Source organism: Anopheles maculipalpis, chromosome X, assembly GCF_943734695.1.
Source record: "Anopheles maculipalpis chromosome X, idAnoMacuDA_375_x, whole genome shotgun sequence".
Classification (NCBI taxonomy): domain Eukaryota; kingdom Metazoa; phylum Arthropoda; class Insecta; order Diptera; family Culicidae; genus Anopheles; species Anopheles maculipalpis.
The window spans coordinates 6,050,503-6,076,829 of record NC_064870.1 but is presented as its reverse complement, the minus strand read 5'-3'; the positions used below and the strand labels follow the sequence as shown (position 1 = coordinate 6,076,829).

The window sequence follows — 26,327 nt, the reverse complement described above, 5'->3', positions numbered from 1 at the left end:
TGCGCGATGTGCGGGAGGGTTGTAGAAGTAGAAGTTAATGCATTTTGGGGTGATTGGAGCACTGTAAATACGTTAAACTAAGGGATACAAAGCTAGACAGTTGAGGTATAATAAAGGCGTTATTTATAACAAGAGACGGGCTTACATTCGCACAGCTACATCAACCGGTCTACCGCAACGAGAAACTAGAAATGGGACCAGTTCGCACCGTTTGTGGCTGGTCGCCGCTTCACTTCCTTCTCCTCATCGATCTCTTCCTCCTCCTCTTCCTCCTCCTCCTCTTCTTCCTCCTCCTCCTCTTCCTCCTCCTCTTCTTCTTCCTGCGCCGGTTCGGTAGCGGTCGGTTCCGGTACCACATCTTCCACCGCTTCCTCTGTTGATACTTCCTTCACAGCTTCGCTCCTCAATTCATCAGCCCAAAAATCGACGCTGGTAGGCTCACGGGCGGTGTCGGTGGTACGCTTGCGCAGCCAAATCCCGCTATCCTCCTCATCCTGATCATCGAACGGGCTGACAAAATCGGACTGCTCTGGGGCAGGCTCTACCTTTACCGGCTCACCAACCGGTTCGGACGCGTCGCCCGAAAACGGTTGGGCTTCAGGTGCAGGTTCGGTAACGGGTGCCGGTGTTACCGGCGTTTCAAGACGATCAAACACACCGGTTTGGTCGAGCAGGCGCTTCACGTTCTGGATGGGCAGATCGAACAGCAGCGTGAGGATGAGCGATGCCACCAGCGCTAGACACACCTCGGTACGGTTCACGTACCCGGTGAAGCTAAACACTTCACTACCGCGTATTGAGCCGGCGAAGTAGAAAAACACCAGAAACTGAACCAACGTCAGGGAGTAGGTTAGCCGACCGAGACATACCAGCGGTCGGGAGCTTAGCAGCCGGTTAAGGAGACTCTGCTCTTCCGTCACGCAGTAGTAGATGATCCAGCAGAGTCCAAGCGACCAGGAGAGTGGAGCGAGTGCAGCAAACTGGGCCGCATCGCCGGGCTCGTACCGGAAGTCCTTCCGGACAATGTCGAGCGGGAAGCAGACGCACCACAGCAGCGCGATGGCAGCACCAAGCCAGCCAGCGTACCGTACACCACGCTCCTGGCGAGGTTTGCCCGTTTCCTGGAGCAGGTAACCCAGCCCGAACCCAGCAAGATAAGGTGTGAGCCGGTGCAGTGTCTCGGCGAAGGATAGGTTTAGGGTGCGATACAGCTGCGTTAGACGGACGCCATGAAACACGTACGGTGTTAGCCGATCCTCGGTGGTAGAGGCGAACCGTATCGCCGTGGACAGTGCACTCAGTAGCACGTACGCGGATGTACCGTAGAATGGGCTCCGGACGAGAACGATCATCAGGAAGGGGGCCAGAACGCTCAGCTGCATCTCAATCGCCAGCTGGAAGGTATGCGGTGCACACTGCAAGGGAACAAGAACAAGCGTTAGTGGAGAGAGAGAACACAACTAAAGAAAAATCCATTGCTACTGACAGTTTCCTCGATTGGGTACCAGTTGTGCATGAAGAGCAGATTGCTCAGGTAGCCATGCTTGCAGAGGTTCGCATTCTTGGTGACGACATCACCCCACTGTGGTCCACTGCCGAGATGTTCCCACACCCACGCATAGAACACCAGCACCGGCACAAGTGGAAACGCTAGCCTACCGAATACAGCAACAAGCGATAAGTCTCACTCGCAGGCAGTGCGAGGCTGTGCGAGGTGACTTACCTGAGGTAACGGCCCGCGATGCGCTTGAACCAGGGTACACGCGCACGCTCACGATACTCGCGCACCATATGGTAGGCGGCGAGGAAGCCGCTCACCACCAGGAACACGTCCGCGTACAGCATCAGCAACCGCACGGCAACACTCCACGGTGCGTTGAAGCTGTCCGTGAACTCGTTCCGGTTGGTGAATGGCTGGAAGCCGAGCGGTACGAGTCGTAGCGCGAGAAACAGTGCACCACTGGCGAGTGCCTTCAGACCGTGCAGGCAGGGCAGATGGTGCAGTTCGTCGGCACCCGTACCGAACAGCTGGGGTAGTGTTTGCTTCAGCGAGAACGCCATCAGCGTCTGGTGGAAGATGTTGGTGGTGCGTCGCTCGGGCGGATCGAGTGGTGAGTCCTGCGTCGAGGGTGGTTCAATCTTGATGAAGATTTCATAATCGTTGAGTGTCGCGACCAGTGTCACTACGGCCACGAAGGTGTAGAAAGCGCTGTGGAAGAGTGGTCTTGAATTGTTAGCATCGGTCAAGCTTCGCAGACATCGCCTGCTACTTACAACACGGCCACAAGCTGCCAGTGGTCTTTCAGCAGCCGTGACCAGGTGCGGACCTGGCGCACGTGACAGTTGGCTTCTTCCAGCTCCAGAAACAGCTTAATGCCGGTGGAGTTGTACGGGCGCACAAAGTGCTGCACTATGCTGCCCGCATCTTCGTACGAGCACGCCGCCGGCAGACAGATGCCCCAGTTGATCGTGGTAAACCGTGGCAGGAAGTGATCCGGCTGTAAGCGGGAAACGTCACATCACTTTAGTACGCGCAGGACACAACCAACCGAACCCTTATCTTACTTACATCGTTGAGCGTACTCTTGACAAACCCGCCACCCTGCAGCAGATGAACCGGTAGCCGCAGCTCAGCATCCTCCGCCACCACGTCCACATGCGCTAGACAGTACTTGCCCCGCATCCGTACCAGCTCGTCCTCGCGCACACGCACCCGTGTCGCGATGCCGGTGCAGAGATCAAAATCGCCGAGCTGGTTCGCATTGCCACGCAGCAAACCGGACGCAAACCGTGCGCTCGCATCGATCATCTGGAGCGCCCAGAGCCGCTTGCCGCGCAGCTGTCGTTCGAATATCTCGCCCTGCCGGCGACACTCTGCACCCTGCACCAGCGAGTAGTCCGGCACGAAGGAAGGCACACGCAGCAACAGCTGCTCGAAGTCCTCCGGCGAGATGGCGATGCGTTGCTTCACCACACGGGCTGGCCCACGCACCCCTGGGGCAGGTTGCTTCGGACGCTTGCGTCCCGTTTCGATCGGTGACTCGGCCGGCAGGTCCTCCGCACTGAACAGCGACGCGATTGGGCTGTGATTGAGCAGCTGGACCAGCTTCGAGTCGGGTGGCGCTTTGGTGGGCGGTTTACGCTTCCTGCGGTCGCTGGGATCGTCATCATCGTCATCATCGGCATACGCACCGATGGGACGGAAGCGGATCTCCTCGTTCGAGTCACCGCCCTCGGCCGACTGTAGCCAGCTGGCGAGCAGATTAATGATCGGGTTTTCCTTCTCCTTTGGCTCGGTGTCTGGTTCCGCTGCCGGCTCGCGGGACGCTAGCGATTGAAGCCACCGTACGAAACCGCCCACATCCTGTTCCTCCTTCGCCTTCTGTTCCCGGTCTTCCTTGTCTGTTTTCAGCTTTACGATCGACTCAAACGCTTGCTTCAGCTCATCCAGCCAACTAGCGTCCGGCTCCTCCTTGCTAACCTGTCCCGCCACGGGTCCATCCTTTTTGGTGGGTTTGCTGCTCCTAAACTCTTTCCGTTTTTCGTTCACATTCGCGGAGTACTTGCGTACGGGTTTCTCGTCAACGTCCTCGTCGTCGTCGTCGTCGTCGTCGTCATCGTTACCGGCGTCATCGGTCGCTGCCGTTGGTTTAGTGTTACCTTCGTCGTCACTTTTTCGTTGTTTCGAGCCAAGCAAACCGAACAGGTTAAAAATAGACCTTGGCTCGGCTTCATCGTCGTCGTCGTCGTCGTCCTCCTCCTTCTCGTCATCATCATCGTCGTCGTCGACGACGTCACCGGTCGCTCTACGCTTGGTGTCGGCCGGTTTGGGCCGTGTGTCGCGGCCTTTCACTAGACGCCGGGCACGCAGCAGCCGCTCCTGGGTGGCTTTGCGGATTGCGGCCTGTTCCTCAGTTTCCGTGTCCTCCTCGTCGTCTTCATCCTCATCGCCATCGTCATCGTCGTCCTCATCGTCATCTCTCACCGACCAAGGCTTTTGTGTCACGCTGCTCCACAACGCGTCCCCTTTCGTGCGCGGTGTTAGCCTTCGCTTCAACACGGTAAGTCCCTCGTCCTGACCATGTTCCCGCAACCGGAAGCCTTCCGTTTCGCCCACGAACAGTGCCACAACTGCCAGACAGACCAGTCCCAGTGTGATCCACCGCACCCAGGGCAAGGGCGCCATATTGGATTTCGGATGCCTTTTATCCCAGTTTACTAGCTGGCACGAATGAAACACTGCACCACGTCACACGCGTCCAACACCATGACCCCGTACACCACGCAAACACCACCGATTCGGTTGATCGTCGCTTTGCTGATCGATGCACGCTTTGATGTGTTGCTCGATCCGTTCTTCCTCTTGCCCTTTACGGTGAAGATAGTGCCGGATGCTGGCCGTGTGCGTGTCCAGATGGGTTAGATGCCTACGGCCAACTGAGGGACGGCACTGGTCAGCTGCCGTGATTGTCCTTCCGCAAGATGGGACACACACACACACTCACGGGGCGAAAACATTTCTCGGGAGCAGTGGTTTAATAACGGAGACAAATGCTTGGTGGGAAGAACGCAAAGTTCTGATATTTTAAGATGTTAAACGGACACAAACTTTCGGCAAAGTATGCAAATGAAAATAAATATTTGCTGTAAAAGTACCACAAAGTAGTAGATGGTATTAAAATTCCCACATGCTGTGTTATCGTTTCTCATAAAGAATTAACACTTAAGTCAAGATTGCATAACTTTAGGTGCAAAACTGTTAAAATCGCTGCTAATAAAATTTTCCTAAGAAGGCAGCTAATTTCAAGCATCAAAAGAAGAACCCCTGGGTGATGAAAATGCTGACATAACTTTCTCACCGGCCCAACCCGCTTAAACTCAAACTGTAAAGTAGGAAAATTGCGTGAGAGCTGAGCTGCATTCGCAGAAAATTCGGAGCGACGTTCGAGCGGTTCTATCAGCCGCAGACAGATAGAAGTGCGAACCATAATTTCTGTTTCGGAATTGTAAAATGAATGCCAAACGGAGAGAGAAAGAGAGAGAGAGAGAGCACCACGAAAACATCGAAAAGATTGAAGATTTATTTTCGGGTGTTTCTTTTCCTACTTTTTGGCGCAGGTTCCCCATCCGCTAGCAAAGAATTGTAAGAAAAGTGGAAAAGTTTTCTCTTTGGATTATTCAAATTTAAATTCCAAACAACTTTCTTATTTCCAACATTTTCCCTTGAGGTGGATGTGTGGATGTGATATGTGCTTTTTTCTATTATTATTATTATTATTATTATTACTATTATTACTCTCTCTGCTCTCCGCACGAGCGTGATCGTGTTTGATGAAAACTTTAAATTTTCCCGCGTAAAAATAGATGCAGCAAAAAACAAAAAGCCTGCCCCGGCGCTGACGGTTGGAAAAACATCGCACGGTTGACGAGTTAAGCGGTACGCGAAGCGATGGAGTAGGTCAAGTCTTATTTGCGCATACGGGCACGGTATTGAATGTCAGCCGTTTGCTTTTGCTTTTTTTTTTTTTTTGGGCAAAAATGAAAAACATCCTACCCGCCAAAAGAAAACTGTGAGTACAAGACGAACGCAGGCGTGGGGTAGCTGAAGTTGAGTGAAAATCACAAGAACGAGCGTATTTGTAGCCGTGTGTCGAGAGACAGCGAGAGACGGAGAGTGCGAGTAAAATGCGAGCAAATATCGCAAAAGATTAGAGGGCCATTTATTTTCGGCTCCATGCTCGAACGTGGCCGGCTGGCGCGCTCGGGCGTGCACGCGGTACGGGTTGAAAGATGAAGGCGACATAACTCACCATTACCCGTGCACGCCCGTTGCGTGCCACCCCGCCACGACGTACAAATAACGTCAATAAAATAATAATCATCTAACCCTTAACGGTTATGAACGATAATAGCCCGCAGCGAAAGGGATAATGATGCTGTTTCCGGTCGCATTCGGTTCCGTACCGTTCGGCCCAATCTGTTCGCATTTACCTGTATTACGCTAGCAACGCTGCATCTTGCCGCAAGAGTTTTCCGTTGTTTTGTGGAGGAGGGAAACAAGCGACGCGCATTGTCTACATTCAGGCGGTAAGGCAGGCGCGACGCAATGGATCGATTGTGCTTTTGTGCCGGGAGCGGGAGCAAAGGGTAACAGTTTGGCGTGTTGTTGCTGTTGTTTGCAAGGAAAGTGAAGCATTATTAGACAAAGAATGAACCAAGTCGGGCCGAACCAAAGCCCGAAACAGCAGGGTGACGTCGTCTGTGCGTCAGAAGGTGTTATTCTTTCGAACCGGTTGAATCGGTTCTTAGAAACCGCATTTGGAAGAGAAAGTGTTTGCATACACTCAATTCTCTTTTGCGACGCAAGACGGTAGGTGAAAAAGCGAGAGAGAGAGAGAGAGAGAGAGAAAGAAATACAATGGAAAGGCAGCCGAAAAAGATAAAGGCGTCTTCAATGGTGTTTTTCGTTTTTCAAAGAAAAACAGCATAAATCTGCTCAATCTCACGTTCATCTGAAGAGCATTTAATTTTCTCTCCCAAATATATCTATCTCCTTCTCACCATTTCGACGTGGCATACCGAAAGGAACAGCCTGCTAGTGAGAAAACCAACATAATGAAGATCAATACACATCTCGGCGGCCGTTTTTACGCTTTCCCTCTGCACACGTGTGCACACTACGCACACGAAGCGCAACACGCATTCGCGTGATTAATGACACAACTGTTGCCGTACCGGGCCCGCACGCACCAAACCATCGTGACGTTAATGGAGACAAAAATTTACCCTTCCCGTACACTTAAAAGCGCTTGCAAACGATTGCAAGTTTTACCAACCCAAATCCGATGCGTTAAAAAAATGGGATGAAATCGGTTAAAATAATTAAAAGCAAAATAATGAGAATTATTCTGGTCGCACATACGACAAAAAACCAAACAATTCCATTAATTTGTCAGCCAAAAAGCTTTACAGAATATGAAATATTAACGAACCACATTGAAAAATGTCATCGTCGCAATGCGTTAAGACGTGCTAAGTTGCAGTTTCACTCAGCTAAAATGCTGAAATCTGACAGTTTAGCATTGAGTGAAAGTTGCGTCCGTTTATCAGTGCTTAACCACGTAGCAGGCGGTCGGGGGGGTGACCCGTTGCCTTAGACGTGGCAGTCACAAGAGCGAATGAATTAAATTAATAGTTATCGGTGACATTTTGGTGTGAGCTTTGCTTGCGATGAATAAATGAAACAACAGCATTGATGGTTGCATACTGGCAGGCGTTGCCAAAGCGTCGTTGAGTGTAGTGTGGATTTTGTCTTTCCAACGCGATTGACGATTGCTACTTCTGGCATACTAGACACGAGATTTACCAACTCGGAATGGTCGTTAATTGCATCACAAAACACAAAAACAGGCGACGGTCTTCACACGGCTGGACCGGGGTTCAAATCCCATCCGGACCGTTCCCCCGGTAGTTGAGACTGACTATCCATCTACGTGTTTATGATGAAGTTTGGGAAGCCATAGAAGTACCGGTAATTTATACTCCAAATATAGCTTCCAACCATAATCGGCTGACCGAGAACGAGGAATAGCAGCCTTTCATTTTAAACCCCTTTAGCCTTCTCTTGAAGCTCGACGCTATGTGTTCGCTCGTCGGTAGTGGTTTGATGGACAATGGAGAGCGGCGCCGATCTTCATCTGGCCGCCAGGGTCGACTAGGAGGGTCTCGCCGATAAAGAGTGTCGCCGGCCAGAAAATCTGTTGTTGATGTAGAATCATTCTAATAAATATGTCCCCACCCCGTCCCCCGTGCTTCCATTCGTGCTAAACCAACGCAGATAGACAGGAGTCTCGACTAGCAGTCACGCCCCCCCCCCCCCCCCCCCATCCCTGCGCTACTGGGTGGTGTTCTGTTTCAATAAATCACATCAGTGATTATATGGCTGACTTGAGGTGGTTAAGTCAAGAAAAAAAGGGAAATAAGAAGAAGGAGAAGAAGACGGAGAAGAAGAAGGAGAAAGCACATTCCACCACATTCGTGCATTTTCTCACGTTTAAGTTGTCTTATTTTATTATCCATCATTGTAGTGTCTATCACACCGCGATTAACGTATTGCCTACATTTAGGCGAACTAACCTCGATTTCATTTCATTGCGTAACGGTCTTGTTAAATTTTTATATATTTTATTTATTTCTGCAGTGCAACTAAATTCGCACAGTGTTTCTTTTATTAAAGAATACGTCAAAAAGGTTAGAGCGATTTGCTTCACTTAATTATTGTGAAAAAAGCACGAGATGCATATTATTTATTGCATGGTTTTGTATTTTTTTTCTGCACAATTCCTGTTGTACATTCAATCCAGTATGACAAAAAACAAAAAAAGTTGCAAATTTTCTATAATACTTAAATACTTATAATACTTAAATACTTAATTCTTTAAAAAAAACTATTCTTGATTTTTTTCGTACCCAACAATATTCCGATTTTGAGAATTGCGAACAATACCTTAACCAGCCTGTAAAGTTCTACGGAGCAATGTTCGTTTCCTCCCCCCCCGTGGGCTGACGACGAATCACTCGGCTGGTTCACCGCGTCCGTACGTCCGGCCTAACCAACAATGGCTTTGATCAATCCCGGAGCAACGGTGTCGCGAAGCTTTCACATCGATAACATGGACCTTTTTACGCGATTGTGTCAGCGCACTTTGCATCGTTAGATCAGGGGCAGTGTGTCAAGCTATCGGGCATGTTTCACTTTTGTAACTGACAGGCTTTTTGTTTTGTTTTTGTTTCAAATTACACGGCTGTAACGCTCGCTGGTAACTTTCAGCATTTTAGAGCTTTCATTTTTTTCTGTTTAAAAATTTTCAACGATTCACTGATTGACAGTCTGGATGATGTAGGCTGTTCCGAGGCTGTTCTAGCCTGTGTGCACTGCATTTGTATAAAATCGTTGGATCGTACATGGTGCTGGGCGATGCACACTTCAGCATGGAAAATCGCAATGAAACAAAACGCACTCAACACAATGGATGTTATTTTAAATCGTATTTCCGATAATTTCCACCTAAAGTAAACTATTTTAATGATCATGTTGTGCGTGAAAAATGAAAAGGACTGACACGTTTATAAATGCGAAATTGAATGGCGAAGGATGCACGTGTACTGGAAATCCGATAGCTGTCATGCCAAACAATCAACAGCCCGGGACGCACATTTTTAACTCACACTGACAGTTGATAGATAAACCACATGCGTTTCGATTGTGCAATAACAGTGTAGACGCTCTGTGAAGTTCGGCTCAAATTTCAAATACTAATTGCTACATCGAAGCGTATGTTGTGCTGGTAATGGTAATGGTTTTCTGCCCTAATTATCTTTCATGACTATGTAGGAATCACAAGCATCGGATGACCTAGTGCAAACCGTCGGATTATTGTTGGAAAATAATGATAATCGCTAAATCTTTTTCTCAGAGCATATATTCAGTAATTTTGAGCCCCTTGCTACAGATTTCGTCGGAAGCTACCAAGCTGGATGTCGATTTGCCACCAACCAAATCTTTACTCTACGGCAGATCCTCCAAAAATGTCGGGAGCACCAGATCCCTACCCACCACCTGTTGATTGACTTCAAGGCGGCCTACGATACCATAGATTGGAACGAAATATGGAACTTCAAGCAGCAGTACGGATTCCCTGGGAAGCTTGCACGGCTACTAAGGACCACTATGGACGGGTTGCAGTGCAAGTTGAGGGTATCGAGCATGCTGTCGGAACCATTCGCATCTCACCGGGGTCTGAGGCAAGGGGACGGACTCTCCTGCTTGTTGTTCAACATCGCTCTGGAGGGTGTCATGCGAAGCGCGGGCTTCAACATCCGGGGCACGATTTTCACCCGATCTCTCCAATTCCTAGGCTTCGCGGATGACATCAACATCATCGGACGGTCAATTGCGGCGGTTTGCGAGGCGTACTGGCCGACTGAAACGCGAGGCCAATAGAATTGGATTGAGGATCAATGTGACGAAGCTGAAATACCTGTTTGCCGGAGGCCTGGGCCGTCATAGAGCGCATTGGCCGTCCGAAGGCGCATTGTTCAGGGGACTCGTGCCTACTACGGACTCCACAAACTCATGCGATTCAGAAGACTTCAACAACACATGAAATGTACAATTTACAGCACCTTGATACGTACGGTAGTCCTCTACGGGTACGAGTCTTGGAGTATGCTGACGGAGGACGCCAATGCACTCGCCATTTTCGAACGGCGGGTGCTAAGGACTATCTTTGGTGGTGTGTGCGAGCAGGGCATGTGGCGAAGGAGAATATACCACAAGCTAGCTGAGCTATTTGGCGTTCCTGATACTCTGAGGAGTTCATGGAACAAGGACCACAGCGAGCTCATTGGCCCTATCAAGTTTAGTCGAACCTGTCCGGAGATCGAATGCAGCCATAGACCGAGTTTCCTGGAAACTGATTGGCAACCTGGCTATGTCGACGCGACGTGCTCAATCCTGAGCAGGCCAAGGAGAAGCAGAAGAAGAAGATTCAGTAATTTGTTCCGGAATACGTTCAGATAACAAACAAAGATAACAAAGAAAAAAATTTCTTAATAAAGAACTTGCAATTTAAATTTGAACTCCTCAAATGGATGTTCTCCTGTTTCTACCAGTCGCTTCCAGTAGAAAATTGACTCAAAACGTGTCGAATTTGGATGTGGCAACATTTGACACCAGATAACAGAAGAGCATACCAGACGCCAGCCATGACTCGCTCATTCCTGATCCGATCGGGGCGTTCCACATGTCGTTGGATGCGTATTTGGACCGCACATCTTTGCGCCGAATTTCAATTCAATTTGACACTTGATGTACGCGTTGAAGATACAAATAACCGAATATGCCAACATATAGGCAATTACTGTTGCTAGTTACTTAAAAACTTCTTTCAAGCACCTAAATGTTGGCCACCGATTTGAAAATTGCGCTACAGCAACAAAAATAATGGCAAGGACATTTTGTTTGAAGTTAATATCATCTGAGTCTATCATAAAAAGCAAGTTTCAATCATCAAGGAAGCTTTTATATATTGAGTGCTATAGTTCTAGTATAGCATCAACATTATTCCCGTAACCGTGACTCTTTGTTTGGCTTTTGGGTTGGATTCCAAAAACCCAAGCTCATTAAACCTGCAACCGGTTGAAATATCACAAGCACTGCGATAGCGCAGCGTTACACGTGCAGAAGAAACTCAATCTATCCGGGCCAGTCACTATAATTAATGTGAATTCTAATCAAAAGTTCAAAAATTTCGTACCGGTCTGCTATTTGATATATTTGCTGCTCAGAAATGATTTGATGACCAAACTAATTTGTTTGGTTACGCGTTGCATGTAATTACAAAACAAGTCGCAACGAGCTAGCTGTTAGTAAATTAGAGTAATAAATGCAGGCGCCTACCGGCAAGCTGTCGGCGGCATCGCGTTCGTGCTATCGTTTTGCATCGAATTTGTGTTAATACTTAGGCAAATTATCGTACCATTAGTTACGTTCCTTTGAACCCGGTTTGCACGGCGTATAGATTCGTGATGGAATAGCCTTATGTGTCCTTAATATTTGAAGCTATTTTGGATGACTGTTGGGGTTAAAAGTAAAATGTGAAACAAGTTTAGAAATATAACTTAACAAAACAGATTCTATTTTCATTATGTTGATTTGATAAAGGATTCTTGGTTCCGTTTGTTGGTTGAAACTGCAAAAAATAAACTTCAAATTAATGCTAATGCTAGTAATTAAAGAGAAGATAAAGGCCATCCCGAAGGTCAGCCACGATTAACCGTCTCATCTTTCTACAGCATGTGAAGTACAGTTATGGAAAAAACTTACCTCACAGTAATTTATCATCCCAGAACTTATTTAAAAAACGAAAAAATTCTGTTACAATTTAAAACAATTGGTTTAAAATCACCTTAGAAGGCATATAAAAATAATGCATGATTTGTATTTAATAAAATTTGCTCAAATGGAACTATTAAACTCTTGCAAAGATTTTTGAATAATAACAACACAAAACACAAGCATTGGCCTTAGGCAGACGAAAGACGACAACAGCCACGCGCAGACATTTAAGAACCTGCAGCCCCCTGGGAATTGTATCGCGCACCGGACAATGCAGCAACCAGAGACTCCAACGTGACGTTCTCAAAACAGTCCGTACAAATAGGGTCCGATCAGGGAAGAAAGTAGAGACTGTTTCCGTTTAGAAGTCGAGTGAATCGAACAGGTTAGAAGTTAAGCGCAATTGACGTACTGGATCCAGTTTAAGTTTAAATATGTTTTTCCTTTGCTTTGCCAAGCGTTTCCGAAACGCTTCAAACTGTTTCAACAACCATTTCAAATATGACTGTCCAGTTCTATTTGACGTTAGACCACTTCAACTTAGCGTTTGTCCAGTTTAATTTGACCACTGGCGAGAAAGCGCGACGGTTGTCCCGTTCAACCTACCCGTTGTCCAGTTCAACTTGAGCGTCGTCTATAAAAGTCTCGCACTTGTCTAGTTTTACTCAGTAACCCTGTAACAGTGTTTTAGTTTCATCCCTGGCATTGCATACCTTTAGGCGTTTAGGGAGATTTTTAGATAGACACTTTTTCACACACATACCAAGATTTACTTACCAATCAATCAATTGTCATCGATTCATTTCAAACAAAAGAAATTAAAACAAAAAAAAATGTACAACAAAAAAACGCACTCATTCCTTTTTTTAACATCAATTCACTTTTATTTATTTTTTTTTGTCATATATTTTTTCTGAACATTTTATATCTGTTTTACATTGAATTATTTTTGGGTGGAAATACAGGCAACTCTCAGTATCATGCGCGCACTCGCAATGGCCGAGTAGCCTTGTGAGCGCTACTGACATTTTCTGACCAAATCAATCCTTTTACATATATCTCTGTTTGTGTATGTGTTTGAGTGTGTGTTTTTGGTGTTGTGTATGATCAAATCCTTTGTTTTGCGTTGTTTGTTTGCCTAAGTATCAAACCGGAATCCTTAACCGATCCAGCAAAACCTTTCTTTAGCACACTTCTGTTCTGTGTTCGGTGTGTGTATGTGTGTGTGTGTTTTATATAATCTTTTAAGTAATTTCATGTTTGTGTGTGAATACAACCATCTCCTAGTAGTACCATTCTTATGCGTTCATTACATCAACATCGGCAGCAACAGTATGTTAAACGTTAGCCTAGTGGTTTGCATAACGCCCAAAGCTATGCAATCAATGTGTAAGTGTGCCAAAACGCGTGGTTACGCATACGTGCGTGTTGCAGAAATTGGGATGGGGGAGGAGATCTTGTGCCTGCTCAAACGCGCACGTACGCATCGGAAGATAGCCGAGAGTCACCTGTATATCTTTACAAACACATATATATAATAATATATATGTTTGTACATGTATATCTGTTAAGTTTCTTTTCGTTTTGTGGTTTGTTTGACCGTTACGTTGAGTGTAAATATATGTATAAATATATTCATACACAATAGCATTGTGTTGACGGTACACACAAGCCCCACCAACACACAGCTACATTCGACGCAAGGGCAACATCGCTACTGACAAGCAGATGGGCTACTAAAGCCAGTACAGCGTGAATGGCGTTTAGTTTACAAATACATCGTTGTAGAAACAAGATTGTGTGTTTGTGTACGAGCTTCTTCATGTTTTTTTTCCTCTAGTTTCTGTGATTATGTGTGTATGTTTATGATTTTATATATGTTTTCATTTTGTTGTTGTTTTTCTTTTGTTTACTACAGCCATTTTAAGATTTCAATTCTATACTTTCAGTGAATCAGTGTTTGTGAGTTTGATTAGCATCTATTTGGTTTGGATAATGTGATTATGATAGTTGGGTTCGGTTGGATCGGTAAACAGCACGTTCAAATAGGTTATGGGCTTGGTTATTACAATGGAAAAATGATGTTTTACTCCACCTGCTGCTTATTGTTAGCTTTGGGTTTTGTGTTTGTTGTCAGATTTTGCCTCATCTTTAGGTTTTTTTTTTGTAATAAGCACATCTATAATTTTAAATTTTTTCACAGTGAGCTTCACCTGTGGCATTCCATAAGTTTAGTCATGTTTTTATTTCTTCTCTTTTCTATAGTATTTCGCATTGTTTGTTCCTTAACGTACCGACAACATGCAGCACCAAATCCCTTCGTCTGTGTTTGTGATCACTTCTAAGATTCTTTACTTGTTATTATGTGTATCTGTTTGTTATAAGTGCAGTTGCTTTCAATTAAGTTCATGAACTTCTTTGTTAAGTGTCGATGATTGTTGTGTCATATGGTGCCAAAAATACAGCTTCATCCAACCATACGCCACACCAAATCTGTTCCGGCCCCACGAACCGGTCGGCCTACTAGGCTACCGAGGACGCGCGATGCGCGTTGCATACTTGCCGGGCTGAATTGGCGCACGAAGCATTTTACATTATAGTGTTACATTTATGTCGTTCGTTCATTAGCTTAGTAGCACCACGGAAAGAGAAAGAGACCGAGCACTGGCGCGCCCATAACACGCGCTCAGGAAGTTTTCTCGGAAAGCAGTACAGTAGTACAATTACAGCAACATCACTCAGAAACGCAGCTGCTCCGTGCTGCGGGCTTTGCTGTGTACGCTACGCGGCAGCAAACCTTATGTGTCGTTGTTGTTGGTAAACGGCTTTACGCACGCAAGTAGTACGCCTTGTAAGCCCACTGGTCAACGAAAATTTTCACAAAACATGGGAAAAAGCTAGATTTCTGTATGAAAAAAGGGCCAAACAACAACAAAAAAACCTAACCAAAAATATGTTTACCATTTTTTTTTTTTGGGGGGTTTTAATTCAACAGTTCGAGCCTGCTCTAGACCCGATACCTTTCGAGCACGCACAGTGGCGGCTCATGGGGACGGACTTGCTAGAGCCTAGCACTGTACTAAAATCCGGGTGTTAGACACCCCTTTATGCAAAGAATATCCGGCAGAAAAATAGACGTTTTTTGACGCTCAAAAATAGTGAAATAAAACATACTTTTCGACTCAAAATTTGAACTCGGTAAGAAGTGGAGCTGTACAGCTTGTGTTCTAATCACGTGTGACGTGTGTTTGTCCGGGAAATCGCTTCTCTTCCTTCACCCGCTTCACCCAGCACTCGGCTATAATGTTGCGCATCTTCCACTTGCAATTTCGTGTAAATGTATATGTGTGTATATATATATATATATTGGTTCATAGAAATTTCGTTTTTTTCTTCCGCATGATCTTTCTTTTTTTCTTCTCTCTCTCTCTCTCTCTCTCTCTCTCAATTTTGTTTAATAAAAAACATCGTTTACTAAACACATGTTTCAAAAAGGCGTCGTATGTTCGTTTTTCTTTTGAATATATTTTTCTTTTTTTCTTCTAATCATTTCTTAAGGTGCGCTAAAATTGGTAAATTTTAAAGGATTTATTTTTTGCATCTGTGTATATGTATACCATTTATGTGATACAGTATGTTTCTGTGTAGTGTTGATGGGGCTGTAATGGGTCTCTGAATAGGGAGCTTTTTTTTCTGTGTATGTGTTTGTGTACGTGTGCTGTAATAGTTTAGTTTTTTTTTTTACCATCAAAGAGATAATTTATACTATGATAAATGTAATGTAATCGTGCTGTTGGTTGTTTTCGTTTGTTTTCTCCTTTCTCCAATACACCCAAAAACGCTCATATTTATCTAATGTGTGAGTGCGATTTTCTTTGACTTTTTAAATAGTATTTTTACCATCCATTTTCAGCGTAACATTTAGTATTTTGATTGAGCTTAAAAATGAAGTTAGTAGTGGATGAATTACTTAGTTAAATTTGTTTTCCACGTCGGGTTTTTCTTTCACCTTGCCAGCTACGAGCCGAAGCGATCATGCTTCCGTATTTTGGCAACCTTTCTTCACGCTACTTTTCTGTACGGTTCAGTCTGTTCAGGTGCAGTTAGAGCGATGAGTTAACAATCGCATAATAAACACGAACGAAAGAGTGCGAAAGAAACCGTTTAAAGGGGGCGAACATTTCGTCGTTTTACTAGAGCAATTTAGTTTCAAACGAAATGGCATAGATTTAGGCGCACGCCTTTTTTGCTTTGTAGTACAAAATAGAAACACGTTATGCAATTCGCATTACAAAAAAAAGGGGGTAGGTAAAATCCGACACTCTAAGCTCTCAAATCTAAGCGGAATGGAATGTTAGCTCCCTTTTCTAACCTAATGCTCATTCTACGCATTCATCCATATATTCATCGCTCAATATTAGGCTTTCAACTTCAACAACTGATTATCTACGTAAACTCCTCTAACAGAGAGAGAGACACACACACACACACATACTTTCTACCCCACACGGTGCTTAAAAATACTAAACCGAGGAAAAGCTAAACGGAGTGCATTTAGAGTAACAGTTTTAGACTTGCAATATATTTCAACAGCTTTCGTCGTGCAGCGCGTGCTATAAAGCGTTGCGAAAAATATAGTTTAACAGCTCTATAAATCCTTTCAATTCTCTCTCTCTCTCTCTTTCTTCCTACCACACCCAACCCGCTTAACGGTCTGTCTTCCCTCTGCACTGGTCCACCCATTTATTCGATGCCATTTCCGCACAAAAAAAATGGCACAATATCACATCAACAGAATATGTATCCGATGGGGCGTAACGCACGTAAGAAGGGCACATTCGTAGTGGTGCAAAGCGTGGTGCCGTGACCAGGATACACAGTAGAATCTGCTGCCGTCTCTCTGCAACCCATCCGTGACTTGCTTCTTCACAGCTTCCTAAGCTAACCTACAAAAAACTAAGTCGGCGGGGCGGGTAACGCAACGCATGATCGAATCGAACAGTTTGCGACCCCGACCCCACCCGAAACGGAGATGCTTAGGGTGCGTAATAGCTAAAAGAGATTGTTTCGCTCATGACTTTCAAGACTTGTTTGCACTTCCTGTTCATCATTTGATAGTTTCACACGCATTTTTTTTTTTGTTATTGTGTGTGTTTTGTACACATATTTATGGTAAGTTACTGTGTTAAGTGTGCCTTTTTGTGTTGGTTTATGTGTGCACAGACTATCTCTAATTGGTGTGAGTGATTTGTGTAGTGTAAAAGCGAGCTATATGTAGGAGGGAGGAGGAGGTGGAGGGGGGAGGGGGGGGGGGGGGAGGGGAGTGTTATGATTTGTTGTTGTTTATTAAATTTACGACAAATTCATGATATTCACTAATGCTAGAAGTAATTCATGGTTTTTTTTTTCTACAACAAAACCACACCCATACCGCACATGCTTCGCGTTACGGCTAATGGGCGCCATTTTGTTGCTTTGCCCGAAAATGGGAAGGAATAATTACACAGGTAAATATCAGTGTAGTATTTTGGATTAATTTTAGGTTTTTTGTTTGTTTGTTTGTTGTAAAAATGATCCAAAAACGCATACAGTCATAAGAATGAAACGCGGGCGTTCCAAAAACGGGAGGTTTCGGGTAGCCATAAGGTTGGGTTTGTGTGTGTGTGTTTGTATGGGTGTATATCGTTGCTTGTCGCGAAACTAATCCCATGTTGAGCCTCCCATCGTACTTCATGTGAAGGAAACATTTGCTCTTGAGATTGTGTTTTTTTTTTACTGAGTTTTGGATTGGATGTTGGAGGAATTGTCGAATTAGGAGATTTATCGCGCAGCATACTTCATTGAGCACATCAATATCGTTCCTGTGCATGTGTGTGTGTGTGTGTGTGGGTGTATTTGTTTGATCAGTGTATATGTGATTAGTTTCACGTTGGTAATAGCAATATAAATCGTTCATTTATCAATTCACATCTGTCTACGGGGTTCCTCAATTTCACGCACATTATAATTTATCTGTTCCTGTTTAGCAGGCTGTGACGCTACAAATATGTATATAGAGAGATATATATATATATATGCTTATGCTGTGTTCGCAGATGTATATACTTATGGGTGTTTTTGTTTTTGATTCTCCTTTTTAAATAACAGTTTTAAAATCTACTTCATACAGGCAATGCTGATAGGACTTTTTTTTCTGATACTTGCTTCTTTTCTTTATGTTGCATTAATGTTAGCATGGGTCGAATAGTTGAATCGTATGTGTCACGCCATGTTTGCCCAGTTTTTTGCCAACCCTCCTCTGCCCTTCCTAAGAAGCTTGAAAGGCTTCCCAGTCAGCGCTAGTCGTGCATGTGTTTTACCACATGTATATGAATTTGGACCCATTACATTTAGAAAACATCGACATCCAGAATCCCAACACTGTTTATAGGTGTATGTCTGCATGTGTTTGTTTGGGTTTGTGTGTGTATGTGTGGGAGTTGGGAGTATGTAAATGGTACAAAGAATTTCTATTCTCTACTTCTATTCAAATTCCTTTCTGCAATTCCGAATCATGCCTGCTCCTAGTTGTCTCTAAAAGATATCTCTCTCTAAATTCCCCTCTCTCTCTCTCTCTCTCTCTCTCTCTCTCTCTCGCTTTCCCTCTAGCATCGGAAATTTTAGTGGTAGATCTGTGGATACTGTGGCGAGAAAGATCTCTATTTCAAATAAATCTGACACCTCCCACCTACTGATACCTTGCAAGAGTGATCCAGTCGTCAGAAGCAAACTATAACGATGCGGGAACCATCGAGTAAGGTTCAGGTGTCTGCCTTCAGATGTTTGAAGATGAAGTCACTAAGAATTCGGATAGTCGCTTTTTTGTCTTTTTTTGTTGATGTTGTAGAAACAGTTCTAACAAGATTTAGGTTCTGATCATGCAGTACTTGCACGAAACGCACTAAAGAGAAGCCCGCAAGAGGGCTTATCGGATTTTGCATACTTCAATATCTGTATGATAATGACACCTGTCGACTGTTGATTCACCGAGCAAAAGAGCGAGACAGTGAGAGAGAAAGAAAGAAGCATAAGGATTGAAAGAGTATCCTTCATCTAAGCTGATACCATGTGCTTTAACTCCTATTGTACGTCACGTCACCTGCCTAGTCAGCTTGGATTTTGGTTAAGATTTTTTGTAGGAACGTCGAAAAAACTGCCAGTGTGTTGCTGCAAAATGCTGGAGTTTCTATATCGATTCAAACTACACTTACTACACTTGAAACACCACATCAGAATCGGTTCAAATCGCCCGTTAAATGTGGGGAATGTTTTAGGAAAACATTTTCTGTTCTTCTTGGTGTGGAGTGCTGTGAAATGGTGTTTGTTAGGGTGTTCGTGTTACGATGTGGAGTGTCTGTACTGTTTAGCAAATCTCGAACAGACCGTGAGACTTTCCGGCAAGTATTGTCTTTCAGCTGGTTGTTATTCGTTGACTCTACGATTTAGAGCCGCGCGTTTGTTTTGATACATATGTCTAATCGATGTACTTCGCTATTGTTTTCAATTCGTTGCTGCAGGAAGAGTTTAAAGCTTTGCCAAAGCATTCGATACGTTTGTTAGAAAAGTAAACAGAAAAACCTCGGCGGGCGAAACTTCTTACCACTTTTTGATTGCACCACACGGCCTCTCACCTCTCGGCCTCTGTATCAGGACGGAAGAAGGACGCTTTTTTGCCATTAGAATGGGGGAGTTCTTTAAAGAAATATGGTATTGTTCTTGCGTTTTGTTCGCTTACATTTTAACATGCGCTGTTAAATGCTAGCAAACGTCTACCACTCGCGGTACCGGTACGGCATCGGCGCGGATGCGTTTTGCGTTACAATAGTGATAATAGTTTATTCTTTCATCTGCTGCTGGTCATAACTACCATTTTAGCTTATCTACATACTACGCACGGTCGACCTGTCCCACTAGAAAGGGGCACAGATTCCGCTTCCGATTACACCACGAATGAGCTATAAGTGTACCATCCATGCTCCACCCCGAACTGGCAAAGTTAGCTTCAGTTTTTTAAATTTCAAGTTTAGAATTTTTACGACTGTTTTCCATAATATAGTGCGGCAGGTTTTGTTTGTTTTTTTAAAACACACGTCAGAAAACGGATAAAATGGGTTTTTGTAAGAACTTAGCATCAGATTCGTGCGAGTGCACAACTATGTACAACGGCGCTCGTACAACGCGCAACATGGCACGCCGGCTTTCGGTTTTGATCGCTTATGCTTACACACACACACACACACACACACACACACACACACACACACACACACACACACACACACACACACACACACAATAAATGGTACAACTGTCAACCAGGTTGGCAACATGCCTAGAGCTACCGAAGACGAGACGCTACGTGAACACGGAAATATGGAGTAACAACATGGAGTATTTTGGTTCGTTTTGTTTGGGACATAAAACGAAATTTGGGACACGATAGACTCGCTTAAGCTCCGCATTAAACTCACGTTGCACCAAACGAACAGCAATGAAGGAAAAGGGAGAGAAAGAGAAAGGGAGGAATCAGCTAAACCCATCTGATGTTCGGCCATTTTGTTTTTGTTACTGTCAACGCGCCTTAATCCGTTATATTTACATGCAGTTCAGAGTTCTACATACACACAGACTCACACACACACACTCTCGCACGTTCACATTCATACACTCACTCATACACACATTGATCAGTCCTGTATTTTAAGTGAACAACGAAACCTATACCTACAGGATCCAAGTTGGGATATTAGAAGAAAGGGTAAGCAATCACACACACACACACATACACATATTCTAATAGATCAAGGTACATTTGACGTTTGATGTGACCCGGAGGGTTGTTGTTTCTTCTTCGGGGAATTAGGGTAGAAATCGAGCAACGGGAAACGATGTCCTGTGCCCGCAAAATGTATTACTCGTGCGTATCTAGTGCTAGTGTTGTTGTTGTGGTGCGTTTACAAAAAAAAACGTTTGCCGCTAGAAGCCATTTTCCAATAGTTCCGTCTCCGCAAAGCGCATTTGGAAGGTGCATTTCTCTCCTTTTTGTTTCTCGCTCACTCTCTCTCCCTACCTCTATTTTTCATTCCCTTCCTCAAAAGTCGTGTAGCATTTTCTCTTTCAGCAAAAGCGAGAATAATGCACGTTTATGGCACGAGATTTAGACATTGATGTTTTTTTTTTAATAATTTTTTTTTTGTTGATTTTTGTTTTTGTCAAAAATGTTGGTGTTATCAGTTACCTAATTTCAATTACAGCACACACGCACAATCACGCACGCACGTAAAATGTGTCTCTTCTTGTATTGTTCTCTTCTCTTCATCGTTAGGTTTAGGCCGTCTGGCAAGCAGTGGGGTACAGACGGGGTCGGAAGCAGAAAGGGACGTTTGGCGGAAGTTAAGTCAAACACAACCAGAAACGAAAAATCGGGGACGTTAAGTGCGTTTCGTAACGCTTAGTAACGCTACTTACACTGTAACACACTCCAGAAACACTCAAACAGTGAAGGCACACCGATAGACGAAATGGATAAAGACACACATACCTACACATAGATGTAATGGACTAGCAACAATTAGGGCACAGTGGGGAAGGGAGGGAGGAGGGGGGAGGGGGTAGCAGGGGTGTATGATAGTAAGATAGTAAAAACACTGACTCACATTTTGCTAAACGCTACACGGGAAGAACGCATGATGTCCGCACTGTCACTTTGGCGGCTGTGTACGTGAAGCGTTACGGTATAAGGTGTTACCGGTTGCGCCTACAGATAGGCAATTGTGAATGATCGGTTCCTCACCTTTTACAGTAACGCAGTGCCACGCAACAAGCCGCCCAGTTAGTAGCGGATTATCTGCTAGATGTTCACATTTTGTGTGTGTGTTTTTCTTTCTCGACAATCTCTCAACTTCTTCGTCCTTCAACACTGCAGTGTGTGGCCCACCAGACTTAAGGATGGGATGGTGCGGAAGGTATGATGGTGGTGTGCTGGAGAAAACTTAAGTATCGGGAGGCTAAGGTGAACTCAAAATGGGTGAAGTCAGTTTGATTTCTTTTTCTAGCCAATCGGAGCCAAATCGTTGCATGCCAATAGTTAGTGTCCTAGGGAGGGGAAACAGGAAGCCGAGGAAGAAGATGGGCCCTGAGTGGGAATGGTTTGCCAATTCGGTGTGATGTTAAAGTTAAAACGAAGCGTACGAGAAGTGCAGGAGCCGCTTACAAGTAGGTGAGTTGCGTTTAGATGTCTTGCCTTTGTATGCCAATGGATGAAGTGTAACTCACTCCTGTACAGTCATTCCCACAACCTCATCTCATACAGTAAAATCAAAAGACGCTAGTTTACCGATTCAAAATCCAATTGTTCGCACACACACACACACTCGCACATACAATTTTGTGTTGTAAAAATTTAGAATTTCATTTAATTGAGTAACGCACACCTGGCGGCAGAACGTTCCGATTCGAACGAACACGAGCACCGCCGGCGAGGGAAGAGTTTCGATTTCTTTTATTTTGAGTAGGGACGCAGGGTTTGGGTTGTTTATTGTTTTTCTTTTGAATTTTGGTACGCTTCCCAGGACCGCCTGTATACAGTGGGTCGGCCCTAGGTTATAATTTTGAATACCGAAAATACGTTTGCATAAAAAGTCTAGGGGCACACAGACTTTCTATCAAATTATTTCCCATCCTATACTACACACTCTCACGCTCGCACGCCCGCTCATACACACACACACGCACACACAGAACATTACACATACACACAGGTCTATGTAGAACTTTGCTACACTGTACACAGGAACACACACACACACACACAAACGTTGTTGCGTGTGTGTCTGTGTGGGACTGATGTTTCACCACAATGTTGGCCGGCTACGGCTTATCACCACTACCTTACTTCTACAACTCTACTGGGTAGTGTATCAATGAGCGTCTTATCAGAAAGACGCAAGGGTTTCTAGAGGACGATAGCAAAATACGGACGGATACTTTTGGTGGCATCTAGTAACACAGCCTTGATTCCAGGCCACCTACTTAAGTTGAGGCGGTGTATAGCAAGTGCAGTGTATTTTTGTTCAAAGTTTTTGTTGCGGTTATGTTTGGTTTAACATTTGATTTGAGAATTTATAGCTATACAGGAGACGGTGATCTTTGAGGGTAAAATAAGGTAGCAAAGGGAAGAAAAGTAGTTCTTTAAAAAAAAAAAGGGCTTCAGATAAATCAAATTAGGCGTAGATTCTTTGCAAAACAAAAAAACATTGCGGATTGCATACATTAAGGCTTTTTTGATAGGTTTGAAGTGTAACACAACTGGACGAAAAAAGTCTACAAATATTTTCCAAGCCATTTCAATTTTGACAGATCGAATTCATCTTAATGTTCATCTGTATTATAAACTGCTCGTTGATTCCAACCCTACAGCAACCAAGAACAAATATTGTCACGAACGTTTTCAACCTATTTGTTTGACCATTTCTGGATGTTCGTTAATGCTAATGGTTGTTGTTTCTGCTTTAACAAAATCTAATAGCATGAAAACTAAGTTGAATTCGTTCAATTGAAATTAAACTGACTTGGGCAGCAATGTCAAATGAATAGGAAAAGCGATTCACTCTACAGAGTAGAAATACGCCCAAAAGTAGACAATACGCATGCAATATGCAGGGTTTCCAAAATCATGCGCCAAGTAGGAATTAAGTGAACAGCAATCAAACACCAAATATCGATCAACTCCAACCATACGCTAACGCTCGCAGACGCAAGCACACGGACGCATCTAATGTAACAGACACACATACATACAAACAGTAACGCGCGCACGCACAGTTAAAAAACATTCATTCGCTTGCGTTTTCCCTCACGTTTGGTTTGGCGTCACGTACACGGGCATCTCTGTACCGCTTGCTGTGCCTGTGCCAAAAGCGCATGTATTCTCCCTAACCAAGCGATCACTGCAACGGATCACTGGTGCGAATGCGGTTGCATTAGCGCACGGTTTTCTTTTTTTTTTTTTACATTTTACAAAGCTGGTTTTTGGTGTCTCACTCTTGGTGGTTGATCCGGTATCGGATCACTCTGCTGAACCGCGACACCAACACCTACTAACCTTGTGTTCGCACAGCCCTGTGTTCGCATCTAACAACTACAAAACATACACGTATTAGTCGGGCGCTGGTGCCTGATTACAGCCTTGATGAGTGATCGATTTGAATCGGTTTCGTTTTTTTTTATTTTGGGAACCCGATTGCACGGAAATATAATGGTATATGGGTGGTTATATAGGTTAAAAAAGTAAAGAAAATGTTGCGTGCGTGTGAGTGCGTATATGTGCATTAATATACAAACACACGTACACACACACGCGCAGACATTGGTATTAATAAAAAGGCTTTATAGCGTTTTCGCTTAGGAATACAATTACTCTTATTCACACTCACACACCCACACATGACTTTCGTGCACACACACACACACACACACATACACGCTTGTTGATCCTACATCAGCTCCACTTATACAATCTGCGTCAAACGCATCACTATGGCCGGGGCCAGACGTACAGTTCACACTCACACACTCAAACATTTCAAGATTTTTACTTAGCATAATAATTGACATTACCCCAATGGCAAATGGCGACCATCCGAAAGCCGCCTGAAACGACCTTCGCACGACTACCGCGTTCCGCAACCAGAAAGCGCTAGGAAGGTTGCGCATTAACACACAAGAGCAACCCGCTTGTGCTGATAGAGTTTCAGGCAAGGTTAAGGCAAAAGCAAAATTTCCTCTCGCTCCCCCACGCGGGACAGCCTGAATCACCACAGACAGTGCCACCAAAAACTAGGGACCAACCAGGGACGACACAATGGCGAAGGGTGGGTAAGAAAGGACACAGGATCACGTCAGCCTGAATGTAGACAATGTAGAAGCTTTGGCACGTAATGTAAAAAGATTGTCAATCGTAGTGTGTGTGCAGTTACATTTTTTTGTTTGTTACCCAAGCCAATGTTGTTTTCTTACGTTGTTAAAAGGAACCAGTCGCTAAGAAAAAGGCACAGATTTGTTCGTTTTTTGTTTCAACGGCAGGCAATAGAAGAAAAGCAGGGTTTTCCATTTCGGGTTGGCATGCTAAAGCGATTCAAAAAAAAAAAAAAGGGCAATAGAGCTTTCGCGTACGAAGTGGCAAACAAATTGAGCGGTTTTTTTTTTCTTTGTTCGCGTTTTTTTCGTGTTTTCGATTTCGATTGACATGTGGTCACATGGGGGTGGTCATTCAGGTTGACAGGAAAAACCCGTACAAAAAAAACATCGCAAATGAAATTTTTTTTCATGTAATTTTCCCTCCCAGATTTTTGCTCTTTACGCCAGGGGTTTAAACATTGTTTGTTTTTTTTTTACGTCAGACGGTAGGGGGAGAGGTTGGAGGTCAAAGCAAAATGCCAACTCATAGCATTTTCCATTATTGAATCTATTCAAGGGTTTTGTCGCACCTTCACAAGTGGATCATTAATCAGCTGCTAGCGAAATATAGAAACAGCTCTCCCTTCTCTCTCTACCCCTCTCTCTCTACCCCTCTCTCTCTCTCTTTCTCTCTCTCTCTCTCTCTCTCTCTCTCTTTCTCTCTCAATCGCATTCGACGACTCTTTCTAATACCAATTGGGAAGTCTTGCCATCGGTTCGAGTTTTGAAACATTACAAGCACTCCATTCATGTACTTCGCTGTTCATTTGCCTCTATGTGTGTGTTTTGATTGAATTCCATAAGAATGTGAGTATGTGTGTATGTGTGTGTATGTGTGGGGTTTTTTTTTTTGTTTCTAACTGGGTGGAAAAGAGATTACAAAAAACACACACTTTTAAACCGCCGAGCTAGATCCCGGGGCTTGTGCACGTAGGCCGAGAGCGGCAACATTGTGCATTCTGCCTAGCTTCACAGTATACTCTGCGTGACATTCGTTGACATGAGTTGGTACACATAGAGTAACATCGTATATATATCTATGTATATATATATGTATAATATGTGTGTGTAAATATATATATATATTTATATATGTATATATAATGAGACAAAAAATTGTGGTCTTTTTAGCCTTGGTTTTCTTTAAAAACTATGGGTTTTGACTAGCGTCATAACTAACGTCGAGGGATAATTATCTAATGTTCTTTTTTTTTGTTTGTTTGTTGTTGTTTTATCTATTCGGGACCATTTTGCAATTTGCCCACGTCTATATAGTAAAAGAATAATATCCATGTATAAGTATATATCATCATCTAAGAAGAATCATCCCCATCCAACACCCTTCTGCTGCTACCTGGCTCAGTACACTCCTGCACTGGATACCTCACATGCCTTTCCCGGGACTGCCCTGTGACTGTTGCAGCCTCAGTCA

At 44.2% G+C, this 26,327-nt stretch overlaps 1 protein-coding gene across 1 annotated transcript; it reads right to left on the bottom strand.

Annotated features, from left to right (window-relative positions):
* Nucleotides 1-185: 185 nt before the first annotated feature.
* Nucleotides 186-4,186, bottom strand: LOC126562876 (uncharacterized). The gene is made up of 5 exons (XM_050219475.1): nucleotides 2,570-4,186; nucleotides 2,275-2,498; nucleotides 1,724-2,209; nucleotides 1,487-1,655; nucleotides 186-1,415 (listed from the first exon to the last, which is right to left on the bottom strand). The coding sequence occupies exons 1-5, from the start codon at nucleotides 4,184-4,186 to the stop codon at nucleotides 186-188; spliced, it is 3,726 nt and encodes a 1,241-aa protein (XP_050075432.1).
* Nucleotides 4,187-26,327: the final 22,141 nt, after the last annotated feature.

Bases quoted from the DNA above. Each gene is read 5' to 3' on its own strand.
- LOC126562876 (XM_050219475.1), bottom strand. From the start codon at position 4,186: ATGGCGCCCTTGCCCTGGGTGCGGTGGATCACACTGGGACTGGTCTGT. The intron at 2,499-2,569 runs GTAAGTAAGATA...TCCCGCTTACAG, and splicing joins TCAAGAGTACGCTCAACGAT to CCGGATCACTTCCTGCCACG. The intron at 1,656-1,723 runs GTAAGTCACCTC...TGTATTCGGTAG, and splicing joins ATCGCGGGCCGTTACCTCAG to GCTAGCGTTTCCACTTGTGC.